Raw genomic sequence first — 20,908 nt, 5'->3', positions numbered from 1 at the left:
ATAGATGGATAATTCAATAATTAAAGGCTTACTTCTATCCTCTATGAAAAACTGTTGAAATGAAAATTATATTTGTGTCTGCATGACAGTACGTATTATATGACCCCTGCCATGCGTGTTGGGATCACACCTGTGGCCTTAAAATGACTGCATCAAGGAACTAGAAACTTGACATTTATTTTGTTTTACAACACAAGTTTGATCAAAGCACTTTAGGAATGAGCATCTTTAAAACATTAGAACAAAAGAAAGGTGACATGAACCTGCACCAGGTAATTATTAAGGTTCTACAAAGTACTATTAGCATTCTAAATTCACAGAGATCACGAGCTCTGACACAAGTGTTACATTAATACTGATCCAGATTTCAAATTAGAATTTGGGTTGACCCTGCATGCACATCTGTTATGGGCTTGGGACTAGTCCAGGGTGTAGAGTTAAAACGGACCTACTGAGAACATGATGATCCCCAATTAAATCTGATCTGGTGAGAACAGCAGAACATGGTGTGGTACTTGTGAATCTCTGGTCACAAAACACGGAAGATCTGACGCCGCTACTTAGGCCATGTGGGTGAACAGGTCTAACAAAAGGAAAGGACATACTGTAGATTAATAATCAAGCATGTTATGCAATATAGGGTAGCAGGATTTTGAAAATAAATATCCCACCCCTAAATATTGGGATTTGATATTTAATTATTTAGTTGAATTTGATTTTATTGTTCAGTTGGTCGGCACGGAAGCAGACTGGTTAGCACAGCCACCTCAAAGGGCAGGCTTCGTGGGTTCTCTTTGGCTCCGCCCTTCCAATGTAAACTTTGCATGTTCTCTCTGCATGGGGTTTCTCCAGGTACGTTGTTTATCTCCCACATTCCCAAAAACATGCACGGTATGTATCGTGGACACTCTAAATTATTCTTAGCTGTTTTGTGAGTGTGACTGGCTGGCAGGCAGTTCAGGGTGTACCCCACTAACTGCCCAGAGACAGCTGGGATAGGCTCCAGCATGCCCTTGACTCCCGTGAGGATGAGCGGTTTGGATGGATGGATGGATGAATGGGATGGATAAGTGTTCCGCCATAATTCAATAGCAAAAGTGTTTAGTACCTGTCCCATTACATCCAGAGTCTCATAAAAGACTGGATCGGTCAGATCAGCAATCTTCATGTCTTCTAGCTGTCAAGACACGTAATTGAGAAATGTGAAGTTCTAAGTCATTTAACCTGATAGATTTGTAACGAAGTGCACATATTTCACAAACCTTGGGTTTGAAGATATTCAAGTTTTTCACGCTATCCTCCAGATGTCTAATGTTCTCCTGCAGTTCATCTTCAGGATTTGCCTTCAAATGCTCAAAGTTCTGCCTCCTTTGTGTAGGGTGACCAGGCAGGTCCAAGTTTTGATGCCTATTGAAAAAGATTTCAATAGGTCATAAGAATTCAATTCCTTGCATTCAATACCTTTTTAAATGCATCTTTGATTCCATTACTGTCCATTATTGTCTGACATCTTGCTGCACGCCCCAATAGTCACTTTTCACTCCACATGCAATCACTGGAGTGTCTTACCTGTCAATGTTTAAAATAGAACAGACCTTTCCTGGGAGGCTGAGGACTGTGAACACACCCTCCAAGTCCCCCTACTCAAAAAGAGGGACCACCATCCCGGTCTGCCAATCCAGGGTCACTACAACATCCAGCTTTCAGGAACCCCGGGCGGATCTCATCTACACCTGGGGCCTTGCCAACAAGGTGTGTGCGTTCTTAGTTAATAAACCTTTTTTGGAACATTGAGCTCCCAGTCTGTTGGGGGTCCAGTCTGTTGGTGTGCATTTAACTAACGGAGCAGTATCACCTGCACCCCCCATTATTTTCACTCATCTCGTTACTGGACAGTTCTTTTGGTTACTATACAACACTCTGATCGATGATCGTAATCGGTCCCAAGAATGCTGATCATGTCATCTATTAAACAGGCCAAACAATGTTCTAGTTTGGCGCTTGTTATCTTGATTTTTCAAAATAAATGGCCAAGGTCATTCAGCAATCAAGGTCACATATTGTGTTGTTTTTGCTGCCTTTTGGGACTTTCACTTATGTTCTACGGACCTGTCTTCTTCCAGCGCAATGCAAAGAGCCCTCAGAATGGCTTCTCGGTCCTGCCTGTGTAGACACACATATTTGTTGCGTGAGTCACAAGATTTTGTTTTTATTTTATTAATTGATAGAATTGTGAATTAGTAACAATAAATTAATAATCGTGTTAAAATGTTTTTTTTTTTTTTTGTACTGCTGCATTTGTGTATGTGACCTTATCTTAAAATGCTCCTCTTTCTTCTGGACAGATTCAGTTAATTCCTCTTTGGGTTCAGATAGCAGCAGCACTTCCTTTCTCGTCTTGGCCAGCAGACACTGTCGCAAAGACCTCAAAAACGTGCACAGATGATACAGTACATACATCGGCTACTTTAACCTTTTCTAATGCTAAAAACCTCATAGACAACCAATATGTACTGTAGTCTACACATGTATCACTTATGTCATACTTCCTTAGCCTTGTGATGACTCATATCTACGATTGAAAATATAAAACCAGAATAATGATGTCGCGGCATTGTAATCTCGAGCTATGTTGTCACGCGAGATCTTATCCCCTTCGTACGATATAATGATTAACCAACAAAATTTGCTCAGCTCATTTTACAAGGGTGTGCAATTGTCAAACTGAGGCACATACTCATTTGAATCACTATTGTGCATGAAGCACAGAAATGGCAATGGGATCCTCAAATACGGCAGTCTTATAGTACAGTAATTATATGGTAGAAACTACCAGAAAAAAAGTGCAGCACTGTGTACTAGAACTGTGTTCAACTAAACAGGACCCTACTAAAGCCACCCCACTGTCTCACTCTTTGGGGTGTTTGTAAAAGGTAACTCGCTCTCACTCTCTTGCAAACCATCTCAAATGCAGTATGTACTGTATAAGCTACCTCAACTTTTCCTTGTACTCCCTCTTCAGTTTTTTCTCTGCTCTTCTCAGATCCATTTGCTGAAGACGCATTCTCTTTCCTTTCTTATGCGTTAAACTCTCCAACTCCTCATTTTGTAGATCCAGTTGGAAGAGGCACATTTTTTTATTCCTGAACTGTTCCAACTCCTCCTCTTCCTCCCTCCTCAGCAGCACCTGGCAAAGATGCATTCTTTTCTCCTTCTTGCTTTTTAACCTCTGCACCTCTTCCTCCTCTTCTCTGTTTAACCTCTCCTGACAGAGATGCATTCGTTTTTCTTTTTCCCTCTTCAACCTGACCTTCTCCTCCTCTTCCTCTCTCCTAAGCTCATCCAGACAAAGACGTATCCTCTTTTCCTTCTCCTTTTGTAACCGCTCTTCCTCCTCTTCTCTTCTAAGCTCTTCCAGGAAAAGATGCATTCTTTTTTCTTTTTCCCTTTTTAACCTTTCTACTTCTCCCTCTTCTTCTTTCTTCAGATCCTCTTGGTGTATCAGCATTCTCTTGTCCTTTTCTCTTTTCAACTTCTCCACATCTTCCTCTTCCTCCTTACTCAGCTCCTCCTGGCGAAGACGACGTCTTTTCTCCTTCTCCTTTCTCAACCGCTCCTCCTCGTCCTCCCTAAGCAGTTCCATTTGACGGAGACGTGTTCTCTTTTCCTTCTCTTGTTTCAACCTCTCCTCTTCTTCCTCTCTCCACAACTTCTCCATCAGAAAACGTGTTTTCCTCTCCTTTTCCCACTTCAACCGTGCCTCCTCATCTTCCTCTTCTCTCTTCAGTTGCTCCTGGCAAAGCCGTATTCTTGCATCCTTTTTCCGTTTTAAAAGTTGCACCTTCTCATCCTCTTCACGCTTCAGCTCCTCCTGACAGAGGAGAATCCTTGCATCCTTCTCCCTTCTTAATCGCTGCAATTCCTCATTTTCCTGTCTCCTCAGCTCCTCCTGCCGATGATGTATTCTTTGCTCTTTTTCCCTTATGAGTTGTTCCATCTCCTTATCTTTCTCTCTCCGCAGTTCCTCCTGGAAAATACGTATTCCCTTCTCTTCCTCTGCAGTCAGTTTGTCCTTACTAAGGTGTGCTGGCTTCTGGCTATCTTGTTTGAAATACTTGGACAACTTTTCCTGGTGTACAAAAGTTTTGTTCTCCAAATTGAAGATTTCTCCCTGTTTTTCAGATAGCTTCTCCTGACAGAGGTATGTTCTGTTCTTGCTCTTCAATCCTTCTTTCTCTCGCCATTTGTTCGCTGGAAAAAGACTTTTTGCTCCATTTTCCCTTTTAGGCAACTCCACATCATCCTCCCTTTGTGGCTTCTCCAGCCGGGGGTGTGCTTTCCACCCTTTCCCTCTATTTAATGGCACTATGCACTGGTCCTCTCTCCTCATTGCCCCCCTCTGTACGTCTGCCTCTTCATTTGGCTGATTCTCCTTTTCCCTCGCTTGTGACTCTGCATCCTCCTCTTTGATGACTTCCTCCTGGTGCATAAATGTCCTCTTTACCTTCTCCAGGTTGATATGCAATTGTGGATTCTTTTGATTCCTCAGCCTCTCTACATTTTCTTCTTGCTCTCTCCTCAGCTTTTCCTGCCGAACATGCATTTTTTTCAGTTTATCTTTCTTTAACCGGTCCTCTTCCTCTTCTCTCTTCAGCTCATTCTTTTGCTGACACAGTCTTGCCTCCTTCTCTTTTTTCAAAAGTTTTTCCTCCAATTCTTCAGCCTCCCTCAGTTCCTCTTGAAAGAGACGGATTCTATATTCTTTTTCCTTCTTCATACGTTTTGCCTCTTCCTCCTCTTCTACCCTCAGTTCCTCCTTGTAAAAGTCAATTCTAATCTCCTTCTCCCTCTTCAAACATTTAACATTCTCCTCCTCCTCTTTTTTAAGCCCCTCCTGAAAAACGTTAATTCGTTTGTCTGCTTCGGTCTTTAATCGCATCTCCTTCTCTTTAATAAACTGCTCCACTTCCTCAGCTTCTTTTCTTCTCAGTTCTTGCAGATGGAGTACTATGCTCTCCTTTTCAGTCGCCAGACGCTCTGCTGCCTCTTCCTTCTCTTTCCTCAACTCCTCCTGGTGGAGGTGCATTTGCATCTCTTTCTCCCTCTTGAAATGCTCAAACTCCTCCTGATGGAGGTGCATTTGCCTCTCTCTCTCCTTCTTTAAACGATCAAACTCCTCTTGATGGAGGCGGATTTGCTTCTCTTTGTCCCTCTTCAAGCGCTCAAACTCCTCATTAACCTCTTTGCTTATTTCTTCCAGGTAGACTCTTAGTCTTGTCTCCTTTACTGTCTTCATATGCTCCACTTCCTCTTCTTCCTCTCGCATCAGCTCCTGCTCTTGGAGACGCATTCTCCTCTCAACATCATGTTTTAAACGCTCAGTCTCTTCCTCTTCCTCTCTCCTCAGGTCTTTCTGGCACAAAATAATTCTTTCATCCTTTGCAGACTTCAAACGCTGCAACTCTTCTTCTTCCTCACGTCTCAGCTCCTGCTGGCGAAGACGCAATCTCTGTTCAACTTCTATCTTTTTTTTCCCGTCCTCCTCCATCAAGTTCTGCATCTCATCTTCCTCTCTCCTAAGCTTTGCTCGGCAGCAAAGCATTCTCATTTCTTTCTCCTGCTTCGAGCGCTCCATCTCTTCCTCTTCCTCCCGACGCAACTCCTCCCTGGTGAGACTCATTCTGACATCTTTTTCTGCCTTCATCTGCTTCATGGCCTCATCTTCCTCTCTCTTCAGCTCCTCTCTGCGGAGATCTAACCTTTCCTCCTTGGCTGTCTTAATCTGTTTCACCTCCATCGCTTCCTCTCTTCTCAATTTCTCCCGGCAAAGACGCACTCTTAACTCCTTTTCCGCCGTCAACCGCTTTACTTCATCCTCTTCCTCTTTCCTAAGACCCTCTTCGAAGAGATGCATCCTCTTTTCCATTTCTGACTTTATTCTTGTCTCCTTTCTCCTTAACTCTTCCATCTCATTTTCTTCTGCTTTCTTCAATTCTTCCAAACAGTGATGTATTCTAGACTCTTTGTCTTTCTGTAACTGTTCTGCCTCCTCCTCTTCCTCCCTTCTTAACTTCTCCTCGTAGTACTCTATTTTTACTTTCTTTTTAGTATTAAGTTGTTCAATCGTTTCCCTTTCCTCTCTTGTGAGTGTATCCTGGAGGTCACACGTTCTTGCCTCTATCTCCCTCTTCAACTTATCTTCCTTCCCCTGTTCCTCTCTCCTCAGCTTTTCCAGCCGAGAATGAATTTTCTCAATTACAGTCTTTAACCGCTTCACCTCCACCTCTTGCTCCTTTTTCAGCTCTTCCCCGCATAAACACATTATCGTTTCCATCTCTTTTCTTAACTGTGCTCCCTCATCATCTTTTTCACTCATTAAACGCTCCTTGTAGATTGGCATTTCACCTCTTATTCTGGTCTCCTCCCTTTTCAACTCCTCTACATGTGCCTCGTCCTCTCTCCTCAGGTCCCGTTGACGACATTGAAGTTTTGCCTCCCTCTCAGTCTTCCACCTTTTCATCTCTTCGTCACAAATCAGTTCTTTGCACTCTTTCTCTTTTTTCAAAAATGCTATTTCTTCATGTCCATCTTTCCTCAGCTCCTCCTGTGAGTGGAGCATTTTTTCCTCAATGTTAGTTTCCACCTCCTCCCTATTTGATATCTCATAATTATGCTCTCTGCTTGGCTGCTGCCGTTGCTGATGCATTCTTGCCTCTTTCGCTGCCTTTAATTGATTAAACTCTTCCTCTCTTCTCAGCCCCTCCCGGGGAAAACCAATTTTCTTTTCCTCTTCCTTCTTTAACTTTTCTATCTTTAACTTTTCCTTCTTCAACGTTTCTATCTCTTCCTCTCTTCTCAGCTTCTCATGAGAACGTATTTGCATCTCAGTTTCCTTGTTGAACTGTTCTACTTCTTCCTTTTTATCTTGTCTCATCTTTTTCTGAAAAAGACGCGTTCTGTTTTTCTCCTGTTCAAAATTATTTGCCTCCTCCTTTTTCTTTCTTTCCTCCAGGTGGAGACTTAGTCTCATCTCTTCTTCTCCACCTTCCACCTCTGAATCATCTTCTCTTTTCAGACAGGCCATTCTCCTTTCCTTTTCACTCTTCAACTTTTCAATTTCTTCTTCTTCTTCCCTCAGTTTGTCAAAGTAAATCTGTTTTCTCAACTCTTTCTCTCTTTTCAACTGCTTCATTTGATTTGCCTCCTCCCGCTGCTCTTGCCTTAGCTCCTTCAGCCAGATATCCCTCCTATTCTCGATTTCCTTTTGAAATCGATGTCCTTGTTTTTCTTCGAAACTCATCTCATTATATAGACATGTTCGAATTTCCATAACCCCATTTAAGCACTCCATTGCCTCTTCTTTTGCGCTCTTGGGCTGCTCCTGATACCAGCCCATATTCAACAGGTTCTCATTTTTCAACAACTTCATCTCCTCAACCTCTCCCCTTCGGTGTTCTCTGTGGAGTCGTTCTTCCTCTTTCTCCCCAGTCAAACACTCAAATATTTTTCTGAGATCTTTGTGGGGGGGTTGCATTTTTATCTCCATTTCACTTTTCAATAGCCACATGTCCCCCATGTCCTCTCTTTGCATCTCATTGGGGAAAATATGCATTTTTGTCTCCTCCCCTGTTAAAAGACCCCAGTCCTCCTTCAAATCCAAATCAAGTTCCCGGCTCCTCTTCTTTTTCTCTACATTTTTCTGTCTGCAATCATTCCGCTCTTTTCCAACCTTGTACTTTTCTTCCTTCTCTCCCTTCTCTTCTGACGTCAATGCATAGTTTTGTTTTTCACTTGCGGTGCTATCAAAATGGTGAGTAGTAAATTTGACTGCATTAAGACATGTTTTATCTGGATGATGATTGTTCCTAAAAAAAGGAAGGAAGGAAGGCAGTGTTAGTATATTTCGTATGTAAATTTACTAAAATGAAAAATAGTTCATAATGTTCTGTGAGTTCATAATGTTCAGTTAGATTCTCAGGAACTTTGGTCCGACCAGATGCTCAACCTCCAATCAGCTTTGAGAGTCAATATTTTTGTCCCGTTACAATGACCAGATTTCAATGCTTACATTGCAGACATATTGAAGAGAAACATTTACATTTACAGTGATTAATTTTTCCACTTTAGTTGCATGCAGTACTGTATTGTATGACTCTACAGTATTTCTAATGTGCACAGTTCAACTGCACATGTTTCGTATTTTGAGAAGCGACGACCTCCAATTTATGATGTTGGTGTTCCTTGAATGTAACTACATCTAACATGATGGCCATTAGTCACCATTTGGATGTCATACGTAGAATTGGTTCTTATCAATTGAGTATCGTTGTATGAAAGTGGTGATGAAGCATAAAAGTTAATAATTTAAAAAAAATATTTTACTGGTGTACTCAATTCTTGATGCTTAGGCACCAAGCACTTCAACAAGAAACAAAGTGCAGGGTGAACTATAGTTATTCATGGCACACTGCAGGAAACTTTGCTATAAAGTGTATAGCTGGCATTGATACAAATCCTTGTATGCTTATCACTTTTCAAAAATGTTAAGTTTGTTCAACCATTACATAGCATCATGATGGAGAGCAAGCTATTTTCAACACTTGACTGCATAATAATTTAAGTAAGAAAACCACACCCACATATGCAATGACCATTAATATGGAATTTACCCAAATGTGACATAGATTAGACAAATTTAATCAAACGGGTGACTTGAGCTATAACGTGGCGTCGCTGTGATCTTCCCTTGTTTTGCGTCTTCCAATCTCTCTGCCTGTGGGTTGGTGGGCAAAGCATAATAAAAGTAGGAAGAATTCAGGCTTTTATTTGACACTCCTGGGCCATACTTTCTGAGAAACACTCTGGTACAATCAAACATTTTTGTCACAGTACAATTTTCGATAAACAGACCTCATGGTGGCCCCGGTCATCTCACACTTTTCATCCTCATTTTCCACATTTTCGATATCTGTTGCCGAAATATTTTGCGAATCAGGCAGCTCTTCAAACAGCTTTTGGAGACAAACAAAATAATTTATAATAAATCTTGTTTTTAAACAACTCCATTAAAAATGTTTTCATGAGTAAAGTCAAAACACTGTGAATATAGAACTTGGTAGCAGACTTAACACGTACATGTTTCAGTGAAGATTCGGTAATGGTTTTTGTAATCTCTTCAACAGAATCCACATGAGTACTATGTGAATTCTTCCTCTGCACATGAAAAGAGTGACAGCAAGACAGAGAGATCAATAGGTATAATGCAAGTTTCACTTTCTCAGATATAATCAAGCAGTACTATAGATTTTATACGTAGAATTATTAGTCATAATTACCGCAATGCACACTCAGATTTCACATACTCTCAGCCACAAATTGGAATAGTAAGGTCAATTCCTTTAATTTTCTTTATACATTTCAACTTGACATTTTGAGATGAAATGCACATCAGACATGAGACCAATGGAATGTAGTGTACACCAGCACTTCCCCAATTGGCCTCCTTGATCTGCCTCTCGCCCTGATCCCAGGTAGTATTTAGACTTGGATGAGATCAACAACTTAGTATTTCTTGCAACAATACAACACATTTATGGGTGACCTGACAGATTTAAGGGAATTTGTTGAATGAACTATGTCATTTCTTTTAAGGTGCTTCCTTATGCATATGATTTATGTCTAATATTGTCACATTCTAGAAGCATGTTGGTGAGGCATGTGGGAAGGTGGACCCAAACGCTGTGAGAAGGTATGCTCAAAAAAAGAATATTTAATAAGATGTAGAGGCGAAGCAACAAGAACTAAACATGTACAAAGTATTAACCAAAACCACAAAAAAAAACCCTCAGAGTGAAACGACAGAGAGACAGCAACAGGGAACCAGTGGAAAAAATAAACTGAGACACATCGAAAGTAGGACAACAATGTAAGACATTGACAATGATCCGACAATTAGGTCTAACAAAACTGGGGCTTAAATACATGGACACTAATTAGGAACAACACGGAACAGCTGGAAGGGAACAAGAGACAGGGGAAGCTGATTGGCTGAGACACAGGGGCTGAACACATGGGCAACGGGTGGAACAAATCACAAATAGACAGACGCGAAGGAAACACAACATGAATCCAAAACAGAAATGAACAGAAGCTCCATAATTAGCACAAAGACCCCAACAAACACCAACAGAATGTGACAAATATTGACTTAGTCAGTCTGAAACCTATTTCTTTTGCCTAATGGGTGGTCTTCTTTGTCAGACAGTGTAGAAGTACAGCACAGTATATTCGGTCATTCGATATCTTGCTCCATATTCACAGATCAATTTGGTATCAACTTTTTTTCAAAACTAGATGACAATAAAGAAGTCTGTTTTATTACTGCAAACATGCGCCTGTCCCTGAAGACTTTGAAGTTTGCCTATAGATTTTGACATATTTGAATAGGTTTGAATTGACTTTAACCTCATTTAATTTTGCACATGTAATCATCTGCACACATTTGATTGCGATACATTCAACACCTGTCATTAGCTGTAATTTGCTTTTGAATTCTGGTCAAATTTCTCTAAACGTGATTCTTATTGACACCTCACTCATGGAATAAGACTAGCCAAAAACATGTCTCAAGTGTTTTGGCTCACTCGTCATGAACAAACAGCTCCAACCGTCTTAGGTTTGAAGGGTGCTTTTTCTAGATGGCATGGTTAAGTTCCTTCCAGAGATGTTCAATGGGATTCACTGTATTATTTTCCTTTTCTTCTTCTCATTATTTTGCTAACTGGGCTACCAACAGTTTTGTCAAGGTGTATCCTGCATACATTTTCAGCACCGCTTATCCTGCTATCGCATGTCTCATTTGTTTGCTTTTAAACCAAAGTGTTTATTTTCATTCAGCTGAAATTAAAGAAATCGGCCTCATTGGCCCAATGATATTGGAAGGGACTATTAGTTACACTCAGCGTGTGTACAATAGTAATGACATATTCCTTTTTGAGTGCTACCTTCTGCCTTTTCTTTTCTTCCTGCTTTTCTTTTACTTTCTTCTTCTTCTTCACCACAGTAGGCCCTTCACCAGTCATGCGTTGGATTCGTTCACGCTCCTGAACCACCAGTTTACTATAGTGCGCTTTTGACGGGTGTTCCCAAACACATGTGTCTAATTGGCAGTTGTGAAAGTAAATGTTTCCACTTTCATCTTCTCTGGAAAGATCAAGTCAGAAGAGAGGCTACACAGTAAATGAGCAGGTACTTTCCTTTTTTTTTTTTTTTTTAAGCATGAATTGAATGCTGCACAACATGTCAGCTTGAAAAAACAACAACTTTATCTTAACTAAGTTGAAGTTTCAGTGAAGGAAAGAAACAAGTACAGTATTGCTATAGTGTAATACTGTGTCACACAAACTTTTACTGGCCATGTCTAAAAAAATGATAAGATCACCTCAAGGAACTTACCGCTCTAACCAACCTGGAGGCAGTTTCTCAGCCAAGGCCTTCTTGGCAAGCCACAAAAGCTCTGGCTCTTTTTCTGGATCTATGCCTATATCCTGTGCATACTGCATAATCTCTGGAAAACAAAGCAAATGAAAAGATAGAAAAAATTATAAGTGATGTTCAGTACCACTGATTTCCTTTTAGATCCGACACTTACATAAATTAAACTGATATTGGTGATCTAGGTCCAATGTTTCATTGTTTGGTTACACTACAATATGAGCCTGTTACCCTAACCCCCACCCTTCCATTATCTTCCGCCTATCCGGGGGTAAGTATGCCCACACCTGCTTTGCGCCTCTCACGGTGGGCAAATCCAGAGTGGAAGAGAGTCCAACCCCTCTCAAGACGACTGGACCCAAGCTGTGGGTGTTTGCCAAACGAGTCCCAGCTCCAGGCTTGGCTTCAGAGGGGGGCTGACTCACGTCAAGGCAGAGAAAAACTAGATCCAATATTTTTATTTGTCATATGGATCTATGAGGTGTGCTTAATCTGGTCCCTCACCTAGGACATGTTTGTCATGGGTGACCCTCCCAGGGGAATAAAACCCCAGACAACTTCTCTCCCAGAGTCATTGAGAGACGTAAACCCCTCCACCATGGCAAGGTGACTTGCAACCCAGTTGACTATTTGCAACCTTATTAAGTCGTATGTCTTTTTTTATTTGGGGGGGTCATTTTGCCTGAGGAGCTGCCTAGTACCTCCCACCAACTATGCAACATACATAGTGTATTACATCAAATGATACACGCCTATCCCAACTATCAATATTTTGCTATTAATGTTAAAAAAAATGAACTGTTAAAATTGCATGACCTGAATTTTGGTAATGTAATATTATTGATCAATGCACATCGTACCTTCTTCACTAAGTTCTTCATCCTTGTGCTCCTCATAGGTCAGATGGTTATTTGTGTATACTGTAGACACAAGGTGGCTAATAAAGGAAGGGTTACATACAGTTTAAACAAACATGACAATGACAGAGCCAAAAAGTACAAACAATTAAATCACTGATACTGTTACCCATTAGTAAAGCAATATCAGCAAACCTCTTGGCAGCTTCATTTTGCCTTTGTTCTTTGGCATCAGCCTCAAAATGACTGTCATAGTAAGCACGATTATCAGATATCTCAAAATCTGCTTGATGCTTCAAGACAGAAAAAAAAGACAAAAAGACAAAACATCGATTAAGGGACACACTAGCAAACGCCCATTAGAGGAATGGCAATGGTCAATAGATATGCCTTCGCAAGCCGCATACCGGCACTACTGGATTCGTTGTTTGGTTTGACTTGTAGCAAACGGTGCATGTACCTGTTGCTGATGCAATTCAGAAGTGTGGTCCTCATAAGGAGCCTTCTCCATCTTTTTTGTCTTTGTCACATCGTCTGTCAATTCTGCATTAGTGCCTCTGGAATCCTAATTGACATAAATGTAGTTCTTAGACTGAAATGGAATGTCAAATACAAAAAATGTATGTTCTACGTGCCCCTCGCTAGTCTGAACACAGTATTCTGATAAAAATGTAGCTTGTGGAATATGAATAAAAGCAAATTCCACCTATTGATGAAACAGCAAAATCCAGCCATTTTAATAACTGGGTTAGGGTTGGAATAAATAATGTTACATTGCAAATGCTGTGGTATTAATAGTGAGGCGAGGCGTGTGTACTGTGTTTTTTCCAGAGTGTAATTCCACAGCCCCCACTCCCCGCATGTTTTTTACTGCAATTTGGGTGTTCATTTTCCAAAAACTCAAGTATAAGTCTAGCCCTGACTTTAATGGTTACATATATGATGGCTGTCCATTTAAAACATGGTGTGGGTTTTGACCGTAAACAAGCAAGATGGCCCTTGATGAAAGTGGATATTTGCAATGTTCGCGGTAAGCAAGTATACTGTATATAATCATTTTACGCTTTGTAGCTGACATGGTACGACTTATTTTGCAATCATATGTATGTTGTTCAATCACAGATGAGTGGAGAAAATTGGTCTGGTTTTGAGATGTGCAATTATAAGTCAAATATGGGGGTTGGAACAGGAAAAAAATGACCTGTACATGAGAAAATAAGGTTAGTGGTGTGCATGAATGTTGAAGCAATGTGTAAAATCAAATAAAATGACTTAAAATAAAGCTGCTGCCTTATGATCATTATGGGCTACAGTTTGGTCGATGTGCGAAGGCCGCTACTCTGGGCATTGTGTTTCCGTATAAAGGGTTGAGGTAGGGCTTTGGGCTGGGGAGACTAGGGAAGAGTTAGCGGCCGCTCTAGTCACTAACTGGCGCATTGAATGTTACTTGTTGTACAAGAAAATTAAGTTTGTGCTCAAACAGAGGCACATAACTGTTCAGCCTCAGTACAAGGCTTAAGTGATCACTGGCCATGAAGAAGGTAGGCAGGAAAGGTTTAATCAAACACATTTCATACACTTTATGTATGTACAATGTCCGTCAGGGGACAAATCCTACTTTGTGGAATTCACTTATCGCAATGGTTTCCTGCTCCCCCTTAAACACAAAAAATGAGGGAATACTGCTTTTAGTGATGGCTGAGTGTGGGGTTTTGTTGGCGCTCTAAGTCTTTTCATGAGCTGGCTCATTGCTCGGAGCCTCAATGACAGTTTAAGGAGGACATCTAGAGGTCATTAAATGAAGCGCAACAAAGTCATATTGAGGGTCAATTTTTTATTCCGCAGCATTTATATTTAAATGTACAAGCATTAATGGAGTGTTTGGAATTTGATTTTCTATGCACATTCCTACACCACATAATTGCAAGATTTGTTGTCGGCACAATAATAACATAACCAACAATAATAAAAATAATTACTGAAAAAGTGATTCTCCTCTGTAATTTCTGTATGTAAACCAAAGTAGATCTTCACTTGTTGCAGTATGGGACATTTAATGTTGTTGCTGCATTCATGAGATGGGCTCCATAAATAGAGAATGAAGTCATTTCGCATGGGGTATTGTAAATACACGTTATTTTATGGAACTAGGCATAGTACAGTATGTCATATGGTTTCTTGGTAATATACAAATATCTATCTGTATACTTATCTGTGTATCTATGTACAAATATCCATGTATTTATCTAGGTACAAATATCCATATACTTATCGATCATTCTGATTTATCTACAAATATTTATAAAAGGATTTATATTTCTGTCTTCATATGCAATGCAATCCAGCAATCTGGAAACAAAAAGGACCGACAATCTCAAAACCGACCCTTACCTTATGAAGGCCACAAAATAAGGACGCCAATCCCTGTGGACATTCGAGCCCGGCAAGTGAATTGAATTTAAACAAACCAATCCATTGATTCAACGCACTTAAATACATCCGACGTCATAAGTCACATGACCAAACCAGGCCTCGGCACAGTGATTAAATGCAACTGCCTTCTGAGCTACGACGCATGCGTTGGAAGCGTCACGTGTCAGCAGCCAATCACTAACTGCTTCTGTACACAAACACTTAGCATGGCATCACTAAGAGTAAAAAGGCTTCCACTTACACAAGTGACTTTCTCCATGTTCTCTCTGCCTTCTGATGGCGAAAGTGCAGCGGCCTGTTGCATGCGCTCACGCTCTTGAGCTACTAGCTTGCGGTAGTGCATGTCACAAGGATGATCCCATACGGTCGTGGATGATAGGCAGTTGAGATAGTAAACATCGCCACTCTTATCTTGTCTGTGGAGTGCCAATCAGAAGATTCTGGTCAATTAGCAATAGGTAACACTGAAAACCTGTAATCACGTTATGCCTTTTACTGATATGCAGTATTTTGAGCTTGGTAATGACCCTAAGGATACATTAAAAATCAACTTCAGTATGGCTTCACAAGATGATTAGTTTCAGAATGGTGCAAGCTGGAGAATCCATTCCTGTCAGTTTGTGGGTTCTTTTGGGCTACAAAATGGCGCTCGAAGAACTTACTGTGATAAGTCATTATTTCAAGTAGGACTCCTGGTATTGCCTATTAAAAGCTTTCTATTTCTTCAAAGTTGTAGGCTCATCACCTGTCTCTTCACGGCGCATTTTCCCCTTTACAAAGACTTCTTTCCTACACATTTAACTTATTTGTGGGTGTAATTTTAGTGCTCAAGTGATCAAAATGAATCCAAGACAATTTGGTCAGTTTTCAAAATTAAACGTTTTTCAAAATAAAAAAACTTTCAGACTCGGTTAATAGATAAAATGAAAATAGTTCATTATTTTGGATGCGGCCCATGCACCCCCGTACCAGTTGATCCATGGGGCAACTGGTGGTTGGGGATTTTGTTTCTTCTATTCATTCTGCTTGGGTTGCTACATGAAGCAACAAGCATCAAAATTATCTGCAGAATTTAGGCCGATTGAATTCTGACCACTGCAAAAATATGTACCAGTGTGTAAAATCAAAACATGCGATACAAAAAAAAAATGGCGATTTGAAGGTGTCATTTACAGTACTTTCAATGCTTGATTACTTACAAAGGAAGCCAATCTGGAGGAAGTCGCGCAGACATAGACTCATTGACAAGATACATGAGGCCAGGCTCGTTATCTGGATCAATGCCCATATCCTTTGCATATTCCTTAATTTCTGATGTTGTAAAAAACAAGCGAAAACATTGAATTTCACTGTGAATATCAGGATGAAAGGCATTCATAATTCAATGATGTTGAACTTATTTAATATCAAACGGTTTTAAGATTGGGAATGCAAATCTGCATATTGTGTACCTTCTTCAGATAACTTAAATTCTTCATCAGAGCCCTCCTCAAGAATTTGCGGGCCATTCATGGCTCCTGCACACGCAAGATAACTTAAAAAAATAAATAAATCAAAGTTTTGGTAAATATGACCACGCATGATAAGAGCATGAGATTTCCATGAAGAAAACTCCAACCTTTCAGCTGCGACAATCTTCTTATTCATCATCATTCCATGCTCCCGTTCTTCATCAACAAGCTCGGCAAGATCAGAGCTGAAAAAGTCTTCAGACATCTTTAAAATTTAAGAAAGGACAAAACACTTGAATGATATTGAAATGTGTAGGGTAACCTCTGAAGGGGGATCTGTGTTTTGTCATTTAACAGAACAAAACAGTCATAGAAAATTTACATTCATTTCATGGAAACACTACATTGGGATTTGTGGGGGAGCAAAAAGGAAGTTATTTTACTTGACATTACACACAAACACGCACACAGTTTTCTCCCATGTTCCAAAAACATGCATGGTAGGTGTAACGAACACTCCAGATTGCCCTTAAATGTGATTGTGAGTGCGAATGGCCAGTCATCTCTGGTACGTTCTGGTGGTGTTTTGGTTGGTGTCTGGGTATTCTTTTCGTTTCTAATCTGGGTTTTTGTAGGGTTTTGGTCATGGATTTAAGTTTATACTTTTGTTCCCCATGTCAGTGTCAGGGACCTCTGACAGAGAGGATATATTCAGTCTGATTGCGTCCACCTGTGCTTGTTACCCTTGTGTATGCCATTCAGCTCCCGGCTCCTATTGTTCCATGCCCAGGTGTTCCTTGTTTGTCTCGTCAGTTTTGAGTGTATTTACTTTCCAGTTTCTGTTCAGTTCTTATCGGTTCATTGCCGAAGTTGATGTGGTTGTTGCTATCTGTTCCTCCTTGTCCTTATGAGTTTGATGACTGAGTTTTCCCGTGGCTATAAACAAGTCTTTTGAACTAGGTTTATTTGGTTTTCTTGGTTTGATACTTAGTCGTGATACTCAGTTTCTTTATGTAATTTATTTTTTGTAATCTTCATATTAAATAGTAATCTGAGCACACCCCGCATGTCTTCCTTTCTCTATTCTGATTCCACACCATCTCCCATCATGTTCAGATGCGACAATTAGTGAGTGCCTTGCCATAGAGAGGCAATCAATCCCATGGTGTTCCCCGCCTACTGCCCGAAGATGGCTGGATAGGCACCGACAAGCTTGCGACCCTAATGAGCATAAGCGGCTAAAGACAATGGATGGATGAAATGGACAGCGTGCCAACCTCATTTGAATTAGAGTTGTTAGTCACAACAACTTACTTCTTGTGTGTTGAGTGATTCTTTGATCTTTTTCCTTTCCTCTTGTTTTTCTTTCAATTTCTTCTCGTTCTTTTTCATATTAGACACCTCATCAACAGTTGCATGCAACATACGTTCACGCTCTTGCACCACCAGCTCACAGTATTCAACTTTGCAGGGATGTTCCAAAGTGGATATGTCTAATATGCTGTTGTTATTGTGAACTTTCCCGCTCTCATCTTCCCTGCAAATATCAAGTCAGAAGATTCAAGTCAAACTAAAATTACAGCACCGACAGTTGCTCACAAAAGTAAGCAAACCCCTCACATTTCTGCAGATTTTTTAATGATATATTTTCATGGAACAACACTCTTTGACACAATGAAAAGTAGTCAGAGTCCAGCTTACAGTATATAGCTGTGTGTACAAAGCAGCTTTAAAACAGAGCTCCTTTATCATTTCATAGTAACGGAGAGTTCTTTCTTGGTTTGCTTCATTGTTGCAGCAATGAACACACAAATCCATGTTTTGTCTCTTTCAATGCATTCTCTCAAAAGCTTTTTGGTTGGCAACATTCAATTTTTACTTTTTTTTCATAATTTATTTTCAGCAGTGGTCTTTGCCCTTCAAATTCATTAGGGCTCAAAAGACAAATGGTGGATCTGGAAATTGTTCTGGGCTCTTTTGTGACACAAAAGATACACTTTGGTTGAAAAATATCCCAATGGTGCAATTCTTCTCACTTTACTCTAGGGGGCGCTGTCATTTTTGTCTAGACCTGTTTCACAAGTGGTTTATTTCAACAACCATTTCCAAAACTAAGTCTAGGGAAACTTTCATTACTTTTACTTTTCTGACTCAAGTTATTTCTGTGACCACTGTGTTGTTTTATTATCAAGAGGGCTACCAACAGCTTTTTATATAATGTGTATTTTTAAACAGAGGTCTCTATCACCTTCAGTGACTTACGGTTCCAATCCTTCTTTTGGCAACTGGTTAACAATGGCCTTCTTGGCAACCCACAACTCTGGCTCTTTTTCTGGATCAATTCCAATGTCCTGAGCAGATTTCTTGATCTCTGATGGGGTAGAGAAATAAATACAGACATTAATCGCCGACAAATGGACTATTACTTCAATGTAAAAATAATTAAGCATGACATAGATCCCATTAAAATCTTAATTTAAAAATGATTTAAAAAAATGAATACCAAAAACATTTTAATTGAAATTCTCCACTAATTGTTCTTGGCACTGATTTTTGTTTGTTTATATTTTGCTAGTCTGTATACACGTTTAAACTAAGTGAAAGTAGAGCTGTGCACCTTTTACAGAGAACTCAAATATGCAAGGGTGTAGTTCGTCCTCGACCAACTCCGTGCCACTCATGTCCGCTCCAGACATAGGATGCCTTGCAAGAAACCGTTACACATTTTTTCTATTCCGCCCGATTAACGTTCAAAACGAGTACCCGCATTTAGTGTTGTTCCGGGCAAAATGTCGACGACACTTGAGCTTTCTGACGTCACAAGGAATTTTGTTACAGCAATGTCGTCAGATTAATAAATTTTTGGAGTGACTTGACGTGAAATGTAAATTCAACATGTCTCCAGTAGTCAGCGCACAAATGTTGAGGCAAAATCCATGTACAGTACAGTTATTCAATTATTTATTCCAAAAACGTGACGTTACAAATTAGTTAACGCACTAAAAAGTAACATATTTCAAGCCTTTATTTGTTGTCATTTCGATGATTAAGACAATCATTTCGATGATTAAGACAAACAAAAACAAATTCCAAAAAATAAAGTATTTCGCAAATTAGCATAGCTATTTTAGAAAAATAAGTTACAAATATAAAAGGTTGCCTTAAAGGAACAGAATTTAAGATGTCGACCGTTTTTCATTAAAAAAGAAATAAATTAAATGTAAATTTCAAAAACTTGCAAATTAATGTGTTCTTAATGACCCATAGTATGTTTTAAATGTAATCATTGGTCTAGTTATCATTATATTACATTACATGGGGGGGTGGCACAACTCCGGAGGCGCCCATATTTGTTAGAGCTACAGACAATGCTAAATGCAGCACCTCCTGCTGTCGATCATGAAAAACTGTCTCAATCTTACACAGGGACCCAAAAAGGCTGTAGGAGGGTTGTAACAATAGCATTTCCATCAATCTGGGATGAGACAAGAGACATGTTTATAATACTTACCCAATTCCTCTTTGACTCCTCGTGGACATTGTCAAAGCTGAAAACAGAGGTAGACATATTCTACAGAAAAACAAAAACTGATTTTGAAGTATGAAAGCATTTTGGGGGGCTAGTACTATATTTTGTTTGGTACTTATACTACTCTAGATAAAAATGCTAAGAAATGGCACATTTACAGTATTGACAAGCTCATTCAAATGTAAGTAAAATTACAACCAAAAAGTCATTCAAATGATTTAGAATCCGTGTGTCAAAAATCGTATTGAATCCGCTTTCACGAAAAAAAGTAAATAAAGTACTGTAGTTTTGGACCGGGGAGAGAACTGTTAACCTTGACGAAAGATGTCCTCTGGCAATTGTAGCAACATTTTGTATGATCTGAACCCTCATAGTAAATGCTCTCCACAGAGAGAATACTGGATGAACAGCTGTTAAATTAGGAGGATGTTGCATAAACTGGTGAAAAAAAAAAGCAACAAAAAGGGGTAGTTTTCGTTTGTGTTTTAAATTAATAATGACTCACTCTGGAGGCAGTATTTCCATTTTTTTTAAATGTGGTAGGACAAAGTAGGTGGCCTCTTGGATTGCATCCAAATTTACGGCCTGACCTAATCGCAAAGGAGCCCTTAAGTTTTGTGACACGTTTTCACAAAATCAGGCTCCTAGCTCCCCAAATGAAAATTGAGATTGTGCTAGATTCTAATTCTACATTTATTCCCTATGGTTATATTTAACTCATGGAGGTAAATTGACAAAGTTACGGCAAATTGAGTGTTGCCAAGTTCAAATCCTTAGGTTTGAGAAAAATGCATTTAAAGTTTTGGCACATTTATCTTTTAATGGTGCACATTGTCTACTTATGCCTTAATCTCATATCCTTTGATTACGATTTGAACCTTTTGGCTACTAGAAAATGAAAGTTGAGACTTGTGTTTGTAGAAATTGCGCGGACTATAATGACAAAAAAAGCATTTGTAAAATATTTAAACTGTCCTCTTAGCTCAGTGCTTCTTAATTATATTTTGCTAAGCCCCTCTAGAAAAGAGAAAGCTTTTTACGCTCCCTTCCAGTCGACACGCTGACTATAAATACAATTATTATCAATAAAAATGGTATGAGTATACCTAAACCTGTATCCTTTTAACATTACCAAAAGAAAAATG

At 39.7% G+C, this 20,908-nt stretch overlaps 1 protein-coding gene across 1 annotated transcript; it reads right to left on the bottom strand.

Annotated features, from left to right (window-relative positions):
• Positions 1-161: 161 nt before the first annotated feature.
• On the bottom strand, positions 162-18,293 carry LOC148416075 (uncharacterized). Its single transcript, XM_088427835.1, has 19 exons — positions 18,271-18,293; positions 17,549-17,771; positions 16,402-16,499; positions 16,235-16,317; positions 15,983-16,094; positions 15,025-15,199; positions 12,811-12,915; positions 12,546-12,643; positions 12,354-12,430; positions 11,455-11,566; positions 11,004-11,202; positions 9,136-9,213; positions 8,911-9,011; positions 2,994-7,865; positions 2,312-2,425; positions 2,110-2,163; positions 1,263-1,407; positions 1,109-1,177; positions 162-583 (listed from the first exon to the last, which is right to left on the bottom strand). Exons 1-19 carry the CDS (start codon positions 18,291-18,293, stop codon positions 557-559), a joined length of 6,765 nt encoding a protein of 2,254 aa, XP_088283961.1. The 3' UTR covers positions 162-556.
• Positions 18,294-20,908: the final 2,615 nt, after the last annotated feature.

This window comes from Hippichthys cyanospilos, chromosome 11 (assembly GCF_059441005.1).
Source record: "Hippichthys cyanospilos isolate Australia breed blue-spotted pipefish chromosome 11, RoL_Hcya_1.0, whole genome shotgun sequence".
NCBI lineage: Eukaryota > Metazoa > Chordata > Actinopteri > Syngnathiformes > Syngnathidae > Hippichthys > Hippichthys cyanospilos.
This window is presented reverse-complemented; position numbering and strand designations above follow the sequence as displayed.